The sequence below is a fragment of the Etheostoma spectabile genome, chromosome 11, assembly GCF_008692095.1.
Source record: "Etheostoma spectabile isolate EspeVRDwgs_2016 chromosome 11, UIUC_Espe_1.0, whole genome shotgun sequence".
NCBI classification, from domain to species: Eukaryota; Metazoa; Chordata; class Actinopteri; order Perciformes; family Percidae; genus Etheostoma; species Etheostoma spectabile.
This window is the reverse complement of record NC_045743.1, coordinates 2,999,632-3,014,618: the sequence shown is the minus strand read 5'-3', so window position 1 is coordinate 3,014,618 and position 14,987 is coordinate 2,999,632. Positions and strand designations below refer to the sequence as shown.

The 14,987-nt window shown below is 39.9% G+C and overlaps 1 protein-coding gene across 1 annotated transcript in view; it reads left to right on the top strand.

Moving 5' to 3' along the window:
• itgbl1 (integrin, beta-like 1) overlaps window positions 1–14,987 on the top strand; it is a 36,350-nt gene that overhangs the window by 18,742 nt on the left and 2,621 nt on the right. The window contains exons 8-10 of the mRNA XM_032528867.1: window positions 6,563–6,679; window positions 12,190–12,336; window positions 14,481–14,594. Of these exons, the coding sequence (XP_032384758.1) occupies window positions 6,563–6,679; window positions 12,190–12,336; window positions 14,481–14,594 (378 nt within the window). The remainder of the gene's footprint in view (window positions 1–6,562; window positions 6,680–12,189; window positions 12,337–14,480; window positions 14,595–14,987) is intronic.

The following is a 14,987-nucleotide window of genomic DNA, read 5'->3' as shown; positions in this document are numbered from 1 at the left end:
TTTAATGCAGCGAGCTCAGACAAAACAGCTCTACAGAAATATCATAATAAAAAATAAGCAACTATTCTAACTTTGGCATACATGTTTGTGTTTATAGAACATTCACTCACTCGTAGTAAGAAGCTGATTCAGAAAACAGTTTTCTAAGGGCCTTGACATTGTGTGATTCTCCACAATTGCTTGTAATTATTTAATAATGGTGGATAAAGAAACAAATGTGAAACCAGCGTTGACACAGCGCTGTGGAGGTCTGGCAAAGTGAGACTAGTGAAACCACAGCAACATTGTTTATATTATTTCTGTTCTTTAATTTTGCGCAGGAGTAAAAACCCACTCTTAATATAATTAGTGGTGTGAGACCAACTCATTTGTTTCACTATATGAGGGGAAACATACAGTCAGACCATTAGCTTCTTAACTGCTACATCAATTGATGCTTAAATCAGTAATACTATTAGACTACACTACTCTACAAATGTACACAGCCCAAAGCTTCTCAGCCAAAAAGGGGAGAACAAATGACTCACCTTTTGGAAAGGTGCTCTGTTTAATCTTAACAGACGGTGAATGTAAAAACACCCCTGGCCATGTCTACAGTAAACTGTATTAAATGTAAAGATCATTCAATTAAATAGGGTGAGGTGAAATCACATTCAGAAGTAAGCAAAAACGCATGGCATTTAAGACATAGTCTAGCAAGTTTTCATCCAGCTATAGGAAGGAAAAAATACTTAGTTAAAAGTTAATTCATCAATAGAATTGCTAGACAACAAAAAGAAAAAGCCAAAATGATTGTATAGCTTTGCCAGACAGCTGCTATGCCTACGTCTAGAGGTAACAATGCACAAGGGTCATGTTACTGTTGTTCTCAGGCTGACTGACAATCTGCATTGTTCAGATGTACACTATGGCCATTTGTTTGTAAGATAATGCAATCTTCTAAGGCCTCTCTTCTACTTGTATTTTACACTGATGCAGCAACCTTAATCAATCAGCATTGCAGGGCTGTTTGGGGAATTGTTTAATGTGCCCAAAATATACAGTATATTCTGGGAAATCAGTGTACCTGTACTTCAAAAAAAGAGGACAAAAAGGAAAGTTACAGTAAAGCCCGCTGTATTCTGTTGGTCTCACGGTAATTCAACTTCATAATGTAGTCGGTGGTGGGCGACAAGGAGCACAACCTGCTTGGTCCCAGGGCTCTGCAGATTTATCAGGGGTTAATGTGAAGCATTGATTTCCTGTTTCTTTTGACTGTGGGGGAAGTCAGTGGGGAATCCACACCCTTTCACTTGCTGCTATGATCCAAATGAAAAGAAGGTATATGTGTGGGCCTATCTTGCTGTAAGTTATTATAGGGACCACGGACATTCCTCACACCCATGGATGGAAAAGTTTCGGATTTGAGCAGGTACCTGACACACATAGGGCAGGGTTACATGGAGACAACTACATTAACATTACCCTGAGCCAAGAATCAGTGGTGGTTCTAGACCATTTCAAATGGAGGGGTCAGGCTGGGACCACATGCGATGTTAGGGGGACCAAACCGATTCAGTGTTACATACCACCAACCCTCCATAGGTTTGGTTCTACAAAAGAGTAATGATACACATATAACATAAACACAATAATACTCATCCAGTGTTAACCAACATTTAATGTATCACTGCACATGATCAATATCCAATCTTTGGGGACAAGGGTGTAGTTAAAAATGCATTAAAATATATGCCACAGTTAGGGGGGCCAGAGGGAGGTTGTGGCTTATTATTAAGGGGGCACTGGCCACCCTTGTTCCCCCACTGAAACTGCCGTTGCCAACAATGGGACAATTACAGTAATATGGTAAACAAAGCTCACATAGCCTACTATAACTACAATATGAAGCCTCAATTTTGGCTAAGTGCACTCTGTAAATAGAACCAAGTTGGTGCTTTTAAATACATCAACTATTCATTACATATTGTGTCTGTTCCACAACAGACTTGGGCTTTGACAGCCTCGAACCAATTCCACAACAAGAGCGTTGAGCAGACAGGGAGGCCCCCCTCGCAAAATGAAACAGTAAAGATTAACTTTTGCTGGAAGAGTTAATTAGCTTTGATTCCTCCAGCAGTATCTTTGAATTATCTCCAATTGCTGCAACAAAATGGAACTTTACCCTGTGCAATAGAACAGTTAATAGGAACCATGCATTCTTTCTTAAACATTGCATTTTGTTTTAGCCATCCTAATCTATTCAGTGACAGTTTAAAGTGTACATTTACACCACACCGAGTAAATATTTCCCATCAATATTTTTGTTCTCCTGACTGTCCATGACCAAATTCTCCTATGGGACAATAAAGGCTTATCTTAGCTTATCATATCTAACATACAACTGGGAATCAGAATGTATAATGTCTGCTGAGGCCAACAATTTACATATATTAGATTTTAAAAGCATTGGTCGTATGTGATAAATTCACTGTGTCTTCTTTTCCTGCTCCTCCTCTGTTATTAGTAATACTTGTGTGAATGTGCTGTTTACTGTCTCTGTTTAGATGGGCTGTGATGAGGGGGAAGTTTGACAGTGTGTGTGAATACATACCTTAGTGTTTAGGGTGGTATGTGTGTGGTCCATTTACTTAACATTTTTTTCATAAGATGGCCATTTGGTTTAGTGTTTGGACGATCACAATGGTCAGTAGCAAACAATTGTAACAGAGTTCATTGCAAGGCTTCAATAAATAGGCAGGGAAAGAAGAGGGAAAAAGAGTGAAAGTGTGAAGAGCACAATGAAGTGAGACAGGAAGCAGGGTGGGAGAGTAAGAGAGAGAGAAAGAGAGAGAGAGAGAAAAACTGAAGTAGACATACATAGAAAATCACTTAGACGTGGATGAATGCGGCTGGTAGAGACGGCAGCTTGAGTGGAAAAGTCTTGAAATTTGAAACAGCAGCTTCAGAGCTTTTCTTCCTGAGAGGTGGAGGCACATTCTTTACTGTGGTATTTCCTCAAGGAAACACCTGCTTTCAACATTTCTGCTGATTCTTGGGATTCCTTTCCTTGCTTTTTGAAGAGTGGCCTGGCCTGTTGTAGACATTAATCATGTGTGTGAGATTGTCAAAGGCACAGTGGGACGTGTGTCACAATAAAACAGAAAACATAACCTGTAGTTTTGGGCACTCATTTTGAAAGGGATCAAAAGCGCTTTGTAAATACAAATCTGCACCCAACATCCTCCTCACCTGTGTTGTTAGATTAGAATGAGCAAAGGGAGAAACTCATCAGGACTGCAACTACGCTCTTCAGACATGCACCACTATAATATTGTTATGCTAGCAACTACCACCCTGGAGCTAATGGTTAAGAGAGCAGTTTTATACAATGTGATGGAAGTCACACATTTAATTGGATAGATGCTCGAGGATGAATCCTAAAACATATTGTAACTTTTTACAGGAAGAGTAAAGTGAGGGATTATGATGTATACATATTCAAAATTGTTTTGTTTTATATATATTTGTCAAAAGGGTAACTCAAAAATATTCAACAAAGATAGTGAGCAGCAATATCTGTGTGTTAATGGTGGTATTTCCCTTGGAAAATCCAACCCTCTTTCTCTGTAACCATGGGAGATGCGGTCATTGCTTGCCTATACATCTAAATGGATTGATCACTGCAGCCTACTTATATTTTTCACTTTACTGGATGTGTTTACTGTTTGATAGGTGCTTCACTTTGTGTGCTAATGGAATACTTTCGTTCACACCACAGGATGAGAAAGGCACAGCGAGGGAAGTCATTCGACTGGATTTATTATATTTTGTGTGATGGTGGACTCATTGCAGCTGTCACAGAACTGAACATAAAATCAAGTCAAATGAGAAGACAAGCTTTGGAAAAAAACAAGGCTGCCAGAGTGGCTATAAAACCAATCAATGCCAATCAATGCCAATCAATGATTTTAGGTTATTTTAAAATCTGGTGGAATAGTTATTTCCGAAATCCAGGTTCAATCTTAGTCCTTTCTTTAAGTAGAATGTCCCTCAATGCATTTAGATATTACACAGCAGCCTTGTTTATGTCTGGCCACAAAGATAGGATAAGTGTAGATGTAGGAGCAATGCATGGGCATTTTTGCATTTTTGCCTTTGTGTTGGTTTCACAGCTCTATGGTGTCACAGCTGTGGTTGTGTTATGAAGATTAGCCAGTGCAGCACGGTGTTGATGCTTCTTTTTTCATGGGAATGGGCATTCATTTTCAGTGTGTTCAGAACACTTTTCCTGAAAATGGGAAAAAAGTGACACTCGGACACTAGTTAGGAGAGTCCCACACAGAGACATCTCAGAAATTACATAAATCTTTTATTGATGCAGCTTTACCTTTTTTCACATTTCAGTGTGTCTCTGTAACAAATTACAATAATGGATGATCTGCATTGCAGAGTGTATGATGGTTTTCCCTTTAAGTTAAAGTGCCTGCCCATTTTCTATCGGCAGTCTATTTGAAGTCCTTCAAAATCGTGCATGATTTAAAAGGGGGGAGACTTAAATTAAAACCTCAAACGTGGCACCTAGTTGTAAAATGTGGAATACACAACTTTTGAGCATAGAATCCAAGCTGTTCTACAGACACTTCAACACTTCATACATTGCAGATCAGAAGGAGTATAGGAGGCATCATTATGGAGTGCTCTACATCAATGTTTTGGGAGGGGCTTGATTGCATTGGGACTCTGTGTCTCTAGGAAAACAGCAGTTTTTTCTGGCGAGAAACTTGCTTGGACTCTCATCCTATCCCATTGAGAAACTGCCCGGCTGCTTTTAAAAAGAATGAGGGGAGCTGCCTTGATTGACTATTATCCAAGCCTACCCTACCACTTGTGGATTAAGTATTCATCTATTTAAGAAAGTATTAATCCTGCCCTAGCCCTTTCTAGTGTTACTGAACTGGCACCATTGATCACGAAAATGGCAAGAATGAGTTTGCCACATGCTTACCTACCTTGTGTTTTTCACATACATGTGTGGCCTTTTTTATTAAAACAGAGCCAAAATGTCTTATGCTCGGATCTACATACATGACTTTGTCATTAAGGTGTTGCTCACCTTAGCCAGGATGACAAATACACACACACATACACACACACACACACACACACACACACACACACACACACACAAACACACTGGTGTTGACGGTTTGACGTGCACAGAGATAATCGACAAGGCAGTGGTGTTATGACATCAGCAGTTGCTAGGGTAACGTCCCCAGAGCAGATGGTGGTATGTTATATGTGAAGCATGAAGAGAGGTTGCTAATGTTTGTGTGGTCATAAAAAGTGACAGTGATGTGATATGGACAACACATTAGATGACGCTGTCAGTTGAGTGTCTGTCTTGCAAATTCATGTTTTGCACTATTTAATGCCCCTAATCCCACTCAATGAGTCATCAAAAGATAAAGATAGGCGCACACATTATTGATATGTTTTAGTTGTTATTTAGTGGCAGTAAATTCAAAGTACCCGGCAGGGCTGCACACGGAAACACTCAGAGTGAATAATGATTGTGCAAAAAGGATATACCCAGCTTAATACAAACAGGAGAAAAGAAGAAGAGAGGCACTCCGTATACTGTGTTTTAACCATCTGTCTTCACTGGGCTGGGAAATTCCCTTTGTGCAACTATGGTTTATGTTGGGCAGCTTACCTGTTTGGAGCAATTCTCAGTGTGTTTTGTCTGCAGCATTTGTGGACAGGAACATTAAAAAGATGTCCCACTGTGTGTGCTTGTTGCTCCTTTGTGAGCAAAACAGAGCACATGCAGACAACTAATGCTCTTTGTATGGTGATGGATTCTATTAAGCAAGTGTTATTCTTAAGCTCTATTTAAGATAGTAATACAAAAAATGCTCTGCATTCTTAGGTTGAGGTAGACCACATTTCACCACTGAGTAACATTGTTGCTTATGTATAATTACAGTAACATTGTCAAAGAAAAAAAAGTTGTCACTGTACGTAAATCATCAGGAATCAGGAAAAAGGTTTGCATGTATAACAAAAATCTGTCACACAAGGCGTGCACATTGACAAAAAAAGTGACTACCACTTTAGAAGGCATGCACAGGCATCGTTGTGGCCTACACTACGCCCACAATGACTATACCACTGAGCAGCCTAGTAAATTGATCAATGAGCAGGTATGCTTGCACACCTCCATCAGACCAGATGATGTTTTTCTAACGAGCTTCACCATTAGCAAAGTATGCTCACTCAGCAAGTTCCCCTGTGGCCTTCTTCACTGGCAGCTCGCTGATTGAAGTGAGACAGCAACATCTTGAGCTTGTGGGTGTGTAGCCCATGTGAGTGTTTGTTAGAGTGAGGGATTTACATGTGAGATTTCCCCGTGTGACTCGAGGGAACATTGTCAGACTGATTAAAGTCTCATTGAAAATCAGTCATCAACTGAACTGTATGTATGCATTTACAGGTTGGATTAAAAAGAAGTCAGCATGATATGACACTTTCAGGGAAAGAAAGATTCTATGTGAGAAAACGTCTCTCGTTTTTGTAGGTCAGTGCCAGTGCGGACTGTGTACTTGCTACCCACCTGGGGACAGTCGTGTTCATGGCAAAAACTGTGAGTGTGACGACCGTCAGTGTGAGGACCTCAGCGGAGAGGTCTGTGGAGGTGAGAGCGCACACACACACACACACACACACACACACACACACACATGTCCATGTCCATTTATGTCCATTAAGAGATGTTCAAGTTGTGTGAGCAACAGAGGGAATTGACTAAACATAGCAATAAACCGACGGCAAGTCTACGTTCCAACATTACTGTTCAAGCTATGTAGAGTAGAGAAGTGGGAGGCATGCTTTAAGACATCTTGTGTTCCGTGCTGAATGTTTTTAGCATAAACTATGGGCCTCATACAAGAACCACATGGACAAACATAATGGTTCATCGGCCTGTACAAGAGTATTTACTAATGTATTCATATTTGCTGATTGGTTAAGACCTGTCGTACGAGTCATGTACAGATCTTTCTCCATAGATGGACAACTTTTTCTGAATTAATATGCCATTTAAATATTTTACACATGTCAATTAGAACTAAAATAATCCAACAAAGCTTTTTTTCTTTCTTTCTTTTAGAAAGTTATGATGTTATTGGCATTGGATATTCTAACACTCCCAACAGCGGCATCAGGGTCTTTATTCATAAACATCATTTACAGTACTGTATGCTATGTATTTCCGTCACTGTCATGCTCCCTTAACACCCTCCCATCTAAGCCAAGGACTGCTTTGCTTTAGCAAGAAGGGTTTTTAGCATCTTACTTATTCCTGTGACTGTACGGCATTGCTCGTGTCGGACGACATATTGTTGGCAGCTTTATTAATATTTAATTATTATCAGGGCCTCAATAAGACTACTGAGACTGCTACATTTGCTATGTCTATGTCTTCTGATTGACGACAGTAGAACTCCATAATGTTCATAAAATTCAAGGAGCCACACCTACTCACAAAGACTTTCGTCAGGTTGAAACGAGCAACATACAACAAGTTAAAACAGTGAAGATAGTTTGCAGAATCTAACGTGGCATGGAGGTTTTGGTTAAGGGTATGAAAATTTTGTTCTGACATAATACAAATCTGTGTACATAAAACAATTAAGAAGAGCAATCCCAAGGCACATTTCAGTGAGAAACGTATCTGGGATGGTACATTTTGCTTACACGCTAATGCTAATGGTAGCTAAAGATAATGCTTTTTGGAAACTCGCACAGTTTAAAAGGTTTGGATTCAGAGTCTATTTTCAATTTGAACCACTATGGTGTGCTATTTTATTCCTGATTGCAATGGCAATAAAGATTTTGCTATTGCTCTGTCTTCTGACTCTGATCGCCTCCCTCTACGGAGAGGATTTCTATGTTGAGGAACATTTACCCATTTACATTGAAAAAATACTTCTGTAAGCCAGTCCCCCCACTTGACTACTCCATTTAAGAACAAAAAACATTAGATACATCTACTGATGTACTATTACTCACGTACACTCCTCTCCTTATTATTGCAGAGAAAATCACCCACACTTTTTATGGCATGTGAAACATACACTCACCCACTTAAATTATTGCCAGGAGCAGATGCTGAATTTGAAGATCAATACAGTGTGATTTCATCTGCGCTCTTTGATATCCACAAGCACAACCCTCTAAACCCTTAAGCTGAGTTTGAAATAAATTGCTCCAAGCCTTTGAAGCTTCTGTTTGAGGTCTTTGGGAAGTTTGTGCTCTTAATTTGAGCCATTTCGGCACAACCACTGTAATGGATAGATTGGACTGAAACATTAGAGGCTCAATTGGAATTGATATTTCCCTTTGTATCTGCTGATGCTGTCAGGCCGAGACAATTAGACAGGATGTCAGATGACAGTGCAATTAAGGATTGTGGCGCTAAAGCAGAAAAACATTGGAGAAAAGAGACTTGTCTACGGCAAACCAACAGTCTGAGGGGAAAATTGGCTGAATGAGCCAAAACTAATTCTTGTTGTAAGAGCTTTTGTTGGAAATGTTACTTATTTGATTGCCTTCTTTTTGTTAATACTGTTTTTTTCTTCTACCGTTTAATTTGAACATAGTAGACAGTAAACACATAGTTCTGTATTTTCTGGATACATACTGTACATACTTCTGAAGTCTGCTTTTGTCTCTCTTACACTTAAAGTGCTAAACATTTTATACATGACACATTCCCAGCTTTCCAAAGAGTAAACAAACAGAGTGCGGACAGATTTTTCTACAACAATGAGGAGCTTTTTCCTCACAGGTGTATCAAAGAACTCACTTTGCAAAACTGTGTTCAGTGTTCAATCTGTTGTTTTCTTCACTCAAAGACATTTAAAGCTCAAAACGTGTGTGTAAATTCTAATCCTTTCACCCAGCTAACACACAAATATTCATCTGTAAGTGCCTCCCTCAGAGTGTTTTTTTGTATTTTTACATGTTTCGGTCAGCTGTGTGTGTATTAGTGGTGCATTGCAGCATCTGAGGGTAACTTTCTCCTTTACAAGATGATGCAGTATTTATGTGAATGGATTACTGGGGCTCATTGTCTGTTGGGCTGACGTGAAGAGCTGTCTGAGCACCAAACACCAACGCACTTACACAAATACACATACACATACACATAGACATGCTGTCAGGCTGACAATTAAGTCTGTAGACATACTCAGAGGTCTATGGAAGTTATTGGGTGTTTTGAGAACCTTTGAGGCACTCTAAACCAGGTAGTGATGAGAAGGGATCAAACAGAAAGTAGTTTTGTGGTTTAAGGGCTCTAGGAAACCTCCTTATCCAGGGTACAGTGCTGTCGGTCCCCCTGGATGTTTGGCCTCACTGCTGACAACAGAGAAGAGAAGTGAGAAATTACACAGGCTCTGTTCATATATTTCAGTCCTTTGGTGTCAACCAGCTTGTCAGTCAGCTCAGTCCACACTTTGCTCAAAACACAAAGAGCAGGAGGAGAGAGCAGCCAAAATGTCCACTTTACACACTGCAACTGAGATCTATGTGTTCATTCTTCGTGCCTCTCTGTTACCTTTAGTGTGCATGTGAAATGGGATAAACTGTAGAGTTGCTGTTGCTTCCTGAATTGTGAGCATTCACGTCATTGTACAACTCGACAGGCAGTTGTATGACTGCAGAGCTGGTCCGTGTTCATTGACAATATGGCATAATAGCCGTTCAATTTAACAACAGATTATGGTTCATGTGGGGTTTAATATCTGTGTGGTCTTTCAGGCACTGGATTATTAAGTGCCAAGTTTGATTTGCAGTATCAGAGCTTTTCAAATATTGTAATTTTACAGACATATTAATTGTGTCCACCGCCATTCTGTGGGACATGAGTGGGGAATTAATGGTTACACAATTATGGATATCAATTAGTTGTTCTGCTTTCTCCAAGACCTGAATTATAGCAACAACAAAAAAACACAGATGCAAGAAATAACATTGATGACGGTTTTTCTCTATTTATGTGCTTTGGTAAGAGGTACGATCTTATATGTAAAAATGTGGTTGGTAGCTGGTAAAGCTACATGAGGGTGCTGTTGGCTATTTTGCTTATGCGAGCCTAAATCTATCTGTAAACTAATTCAGTGGGTTGATCCAGAATCCAGGGTGACCCTGCTCCTCCTCTCCAAATGTATTCTCTCCCAGAGCACAAACGTAATGTTATGTTTGAAGTGATTTTCATTAACATTAGCCTTTTTCCAGTTTTAGTATCACAAATCAAAAAACATCTAATTTTCATGGCGTCCTAAAGTCAGCACAGACAGACAACATGTAACTTCCATTTCCTTGTAACACAATGAGATTAACAACACATCCAGACTGCAAATGAGAAGTAAAAGTGGAGTTTATGCATGGCTTCCCCTTTTGACATTCATTAACTCCCATGTCTTCACATCGACCAGGCGATGCCTAGTAACTACAATATGGTCACATTATATCTCCCAACATTAAGTTGAGGAGAATTTCCTGAATGCTTATTCAAATAATTGACAGTGCAAACTATATAGCGGCATGTTTAGGGCTAGGATTTAAAGCTTGTTTCAGACAGAAGAAAGCTGCATTTCTCAGAGCATTTAAAAGGACTTGTCAGGTTGCTTTACCAGCTTCTTATCTGGTACTTTTTGTACATAATTAAGTCCTTAAAGTTTATTTTGATAAAAGTGTTTAATGTGTTTTGTAAATAATGTTTTAAATTCTTCATTCTAGTGCAGGTATCAGCTTTTTTATTTTTCAAGATACAGACACTCCTTTGTTCGAAAATTCTTGAATCAGTTGATTTTGTATAAAAAAGTAACAATATTTGGACTCTGATATAAACAGATATAATTTGATAAGGTAAAAATGTTTGCAGGGCAGCAACAGCGTGTGCATCGAGGTGATACACCCCCCCCCCCCCACACACACACACACACACCCACCACCACTTTGTTCTCCTCACATTACTCACTCAGTTTCATCTTTTCTCTGTGGCAATGAACGCTTAACCTCTGACAGACACTCTCTGCATACAGTACAGATCTTTGCTGGGTTGAATACCACCACCCCCTCCCCTTCACAGTCCATCTCTGAACGCTACAGCACAATCCATGTCCTGTGAAAGGCAGGTGCAAACTAAGTGAATGAGGGCTAGGTTGCCGTTCCTCCAAAGCAATTAACCGCTCTCCCAGGCTGGCTGATTGAGGCAGCCATGCATGGCCTGCCATAGCTGCAACTCCACTCCAACTGAGAAGCTAGCTAACTTTAATTTATAACATCCCAACAACCCCACCGCGCACACACAGACACACACAGACACACACACACACACACACACACACACACACACACACACACACACACACACACACACACACACACACACACAAACAGGTTTCTGAGAGCCATATCATTACCACTCAAACAGGGCATTACACAAAGCATCTAAAGCATGCACGCATACAGGTGTACACACGTATGCTTGCACACACACACACACACACACACACACACACTTAAAGGAATCGATCAATGATCTAACTGCCTCTATCAGATATGATTTGTATTGAAGTAAGCATATTGCAAGTGATCCAAGGGTCCTTAGAGATGGAGGAGGGTATAATTGAATGAGAGTGCTTGTTAAAACCACAGTGATGCTTTCGTATATTAAGGCATCCTAGTACCCAACTGCCTTTTTTATAACCAATGAAACGTCCCTGGTTTCTTGTGTTTGTGCGTGTTTTGGTCTGCCATTGCCTTTCTTTGTTTTTCATCTATCTCTCTCTCTCAAGCACTGGAGATTTATTAAGGACAGGACTAGACCAGTGATGACAGTTCCTTTCATGTCCCCAAGGGAAATACAACAAGCCTGCTGCGTCTGTCTCGTCTTCCTGTAGCTCTGTCTCCTTTTACTGCCTATTACTGTCAAGGTTCAATGTCTGCTTTGTCAACTTTCCGTGTTTATATGCTTTATTTCCTTCTTTTTGCTCTCCGGTGGCATTTCTCTTGACTATTCAGTCTACATCTGAATGCTTCATCTATTTATTTTTTCTTCTATAGTGCTATTTTCTCATGGCCATGCTCCATATTCTGTCTCCTTTAAATAAAGGCCCTTCTGCCCTCCACCGCCAGGTCACGGTTACTGTTCATGTGGACGCTGTATCTGCCAGGAGGGCTGGTTCGGAAAGCTGTGCCAGTTCCCCAGGTCTTGTGACATGAGTGACGTTCAGAGCAAAGAGCTTTGTGAGACCTCTGATGGTGTCATGTGCAGTGGAAAAGGTGAGCAAGATCTTTTTCAATACTGCTAAGTAAATACTAAGAAAAAGTATTAAGATCCTTTACTTGCACATACAATCCTTGTTTTCTGTGCCAATTACACAATAGATTTAATTTCTTACCCAAATTTAACTGTATATATTTCAACCTTTTTAATCTCCACTCCATCAGAAACAGTGGGTCATTCATGTACAAAAAGCCTTTGTCAAAACAACTCAAAACTCTACTCAACGTCCTCTGTGAAGTTTCAATTAATGAGATGCTGCATATTTGTCTTGGCTCCAGTCTCAAATTCACAAATTTAATAAACAACTCAATCACCAAAATCAGTTGAAGCTCTGAGGAAAAGCCTACATGACGTAAAAGACTGGATGTCACTGAAGTTTTTTAACTTAACAGACAAAAAAACTGAAGTTGTGATTTTTGGGGAGCCCGATGTCTCTGGTTTTAACAGTGCTCCTAGTCCAATATTCTCAAACTGCTGCCCATTTGTAAAAAGTCTTGGGCTATTTATTTAATGATTCTTTTAAACTCAATAAACAGATTAGCTCAGTGGTAAAAACAAGCTTCTTTCAGCTCAGATTTCTTGGGAAAGTCAAGCCTTACCTGCCCCATAGCCAACTGGAAACAGTTGTGTATGCCCCTAATCACAAATCGCCTGGACTGTTGTAACTCATTGTACTATGGCCTTGATCAGTCTTCAGTTTGCCGATTACAATTAGTTCAGAATGCGGCTGCACGCCTGCTGACAGGAAACAGGCGCAGTAACCACATCACCCCTGTACTGTTGTCTTTCCACTGGCTGCCTGTCGTTTTTAGAATCCATTTTAAGTTTGTGTTGTTTGGTTTTAAATCTCTTAATGGGCTGGCACCATCATATTTATCTAATATCCGGATTTTGCACACTCCAGTCAGAGTACTCAGGTCCGCTGAACAGTTGCTTTCAGACTGTCCCAGAACCAGACTGAAGACTAGAGGGGACCGAGCTTTCTCAGTAGCAGGTCCTAAGCTCTGGAACGATCTCCCTCTCAACATTAGAGCAGCTTCTTTTTGCACTGGCTTTTAACATAAGCTGAGCTGTGGCATTTTATTGGTATTGTTTTGAGCAAAGTTTTTTTAATCTGTTATCTGTTTTAGATGGTTTTTTCCGGTTATTTATTACGCTTTTATCTTATGTTGTTATCTATATTTGTACAGCACTTTGGGGCAGTATTGACTGTTTGTAAATGTGCTATAGAAATAAAATTGACCTTGACCTTGACCATCACGATTAGGCCTCATCTTACACTTACTGGCTTTAATATGCAGTCACATTGTACTTTTTACAGTTGAATAGTACCAAGTAATTAAACCAGTAAAAATGCTTTAAAACAGATCTTACAAGATTAACATCAAATTTTGAATGTTAATGTACCCTAACAATCTGAAGGCATCACCTTTGGGGCATTTTCAACTTTTTGCTGACATGGGAAATCACTAAATGATTGATCAGTTATTCAAAAACAAGTTTCAGCCCTACTGTATGACAACTGTAACCTATACATTTATAATGAGACTGCACAGTATCACTACATTGTATGTATAATTTAGTAGGCAAATGAAACCCCACAAAAGGATTCCTTCTCTGTTGTGTAGCGTTAAAACCACAGAAATAGACGGACTACAGTGCTGCCGAGCCGAACAGGGTGTGAAAATGAAGATGAGCATGTTCATTCTCCATGCTCCACTACATTCAGACAGAACAATTTTCCTCAGCTCCTTCCCTTGTCTGACCTCTCTCACATTAGTTTCACTTTTTCTCCTGCTCTCACTCTGCCTGCCTCCACCTCTTATAGTGGGTTCCTGTAACCTGGTGCATGTTGAAAGAAATTGTGGGGATTGAACACGTAGTTGCTGGACCTCCTGGTGTGAGTTTTGGAGAAAATAGTGTTCCCTAAACCAAAAGGTGGCAAAAGGATATTGGTAGATGTTTCCCCAGCGGACAACTCTTATTCACACTGTTAATCTTCTGTGATAACAAAGAATTTACAGGAAATAATCATAACAGCATATATTAAAAAACACAAGCAGTAAGGTTGTTGAAAAAAAAAAATGTTATGTGGGTAAGAAAAACAATAAGTCAATGAACAGTGTGTGTGTGTTTGTAGGTTCCTGTCACTGTGGCAAATGCATGTGCTCATCCCAAGACTGGTGGGTGTCCGGAGAGTACTGCGAGTGTGACGACCGAGAGTGTGACAAACACGATGGCCTCATCTGTACAGGTAGAGTAAGATATACATACGCATGCACGCGCACCATTATATTTGTAGAGTTTGTGTGTTTTATAAATACACGCACACACGCACACATTTTCTCTCTGTGTAGCTGTTTATCCACAGGAGCCGTTTTCTCCCCACTGATAACGAAAATCCCAGTATATGTTTATAATTATTTTTGTCCCGGGCTTGTCAAAATCTGGACAGCTGTTCAGAAATATTTCTGATTAGGACTCCGTGACTCCAAATGTCAGCCTTAATGTCATTCAAATGAGCATCAGTTGTTCCAGATGCAGTCTTAAACGTTGCTTAAAAATTGTAGAAAATGGGACGAAACAAAAAAAAATGTATGGCAATGTCTGGTAAGTGTTACCGATTACCATATCATACTGACTGGAG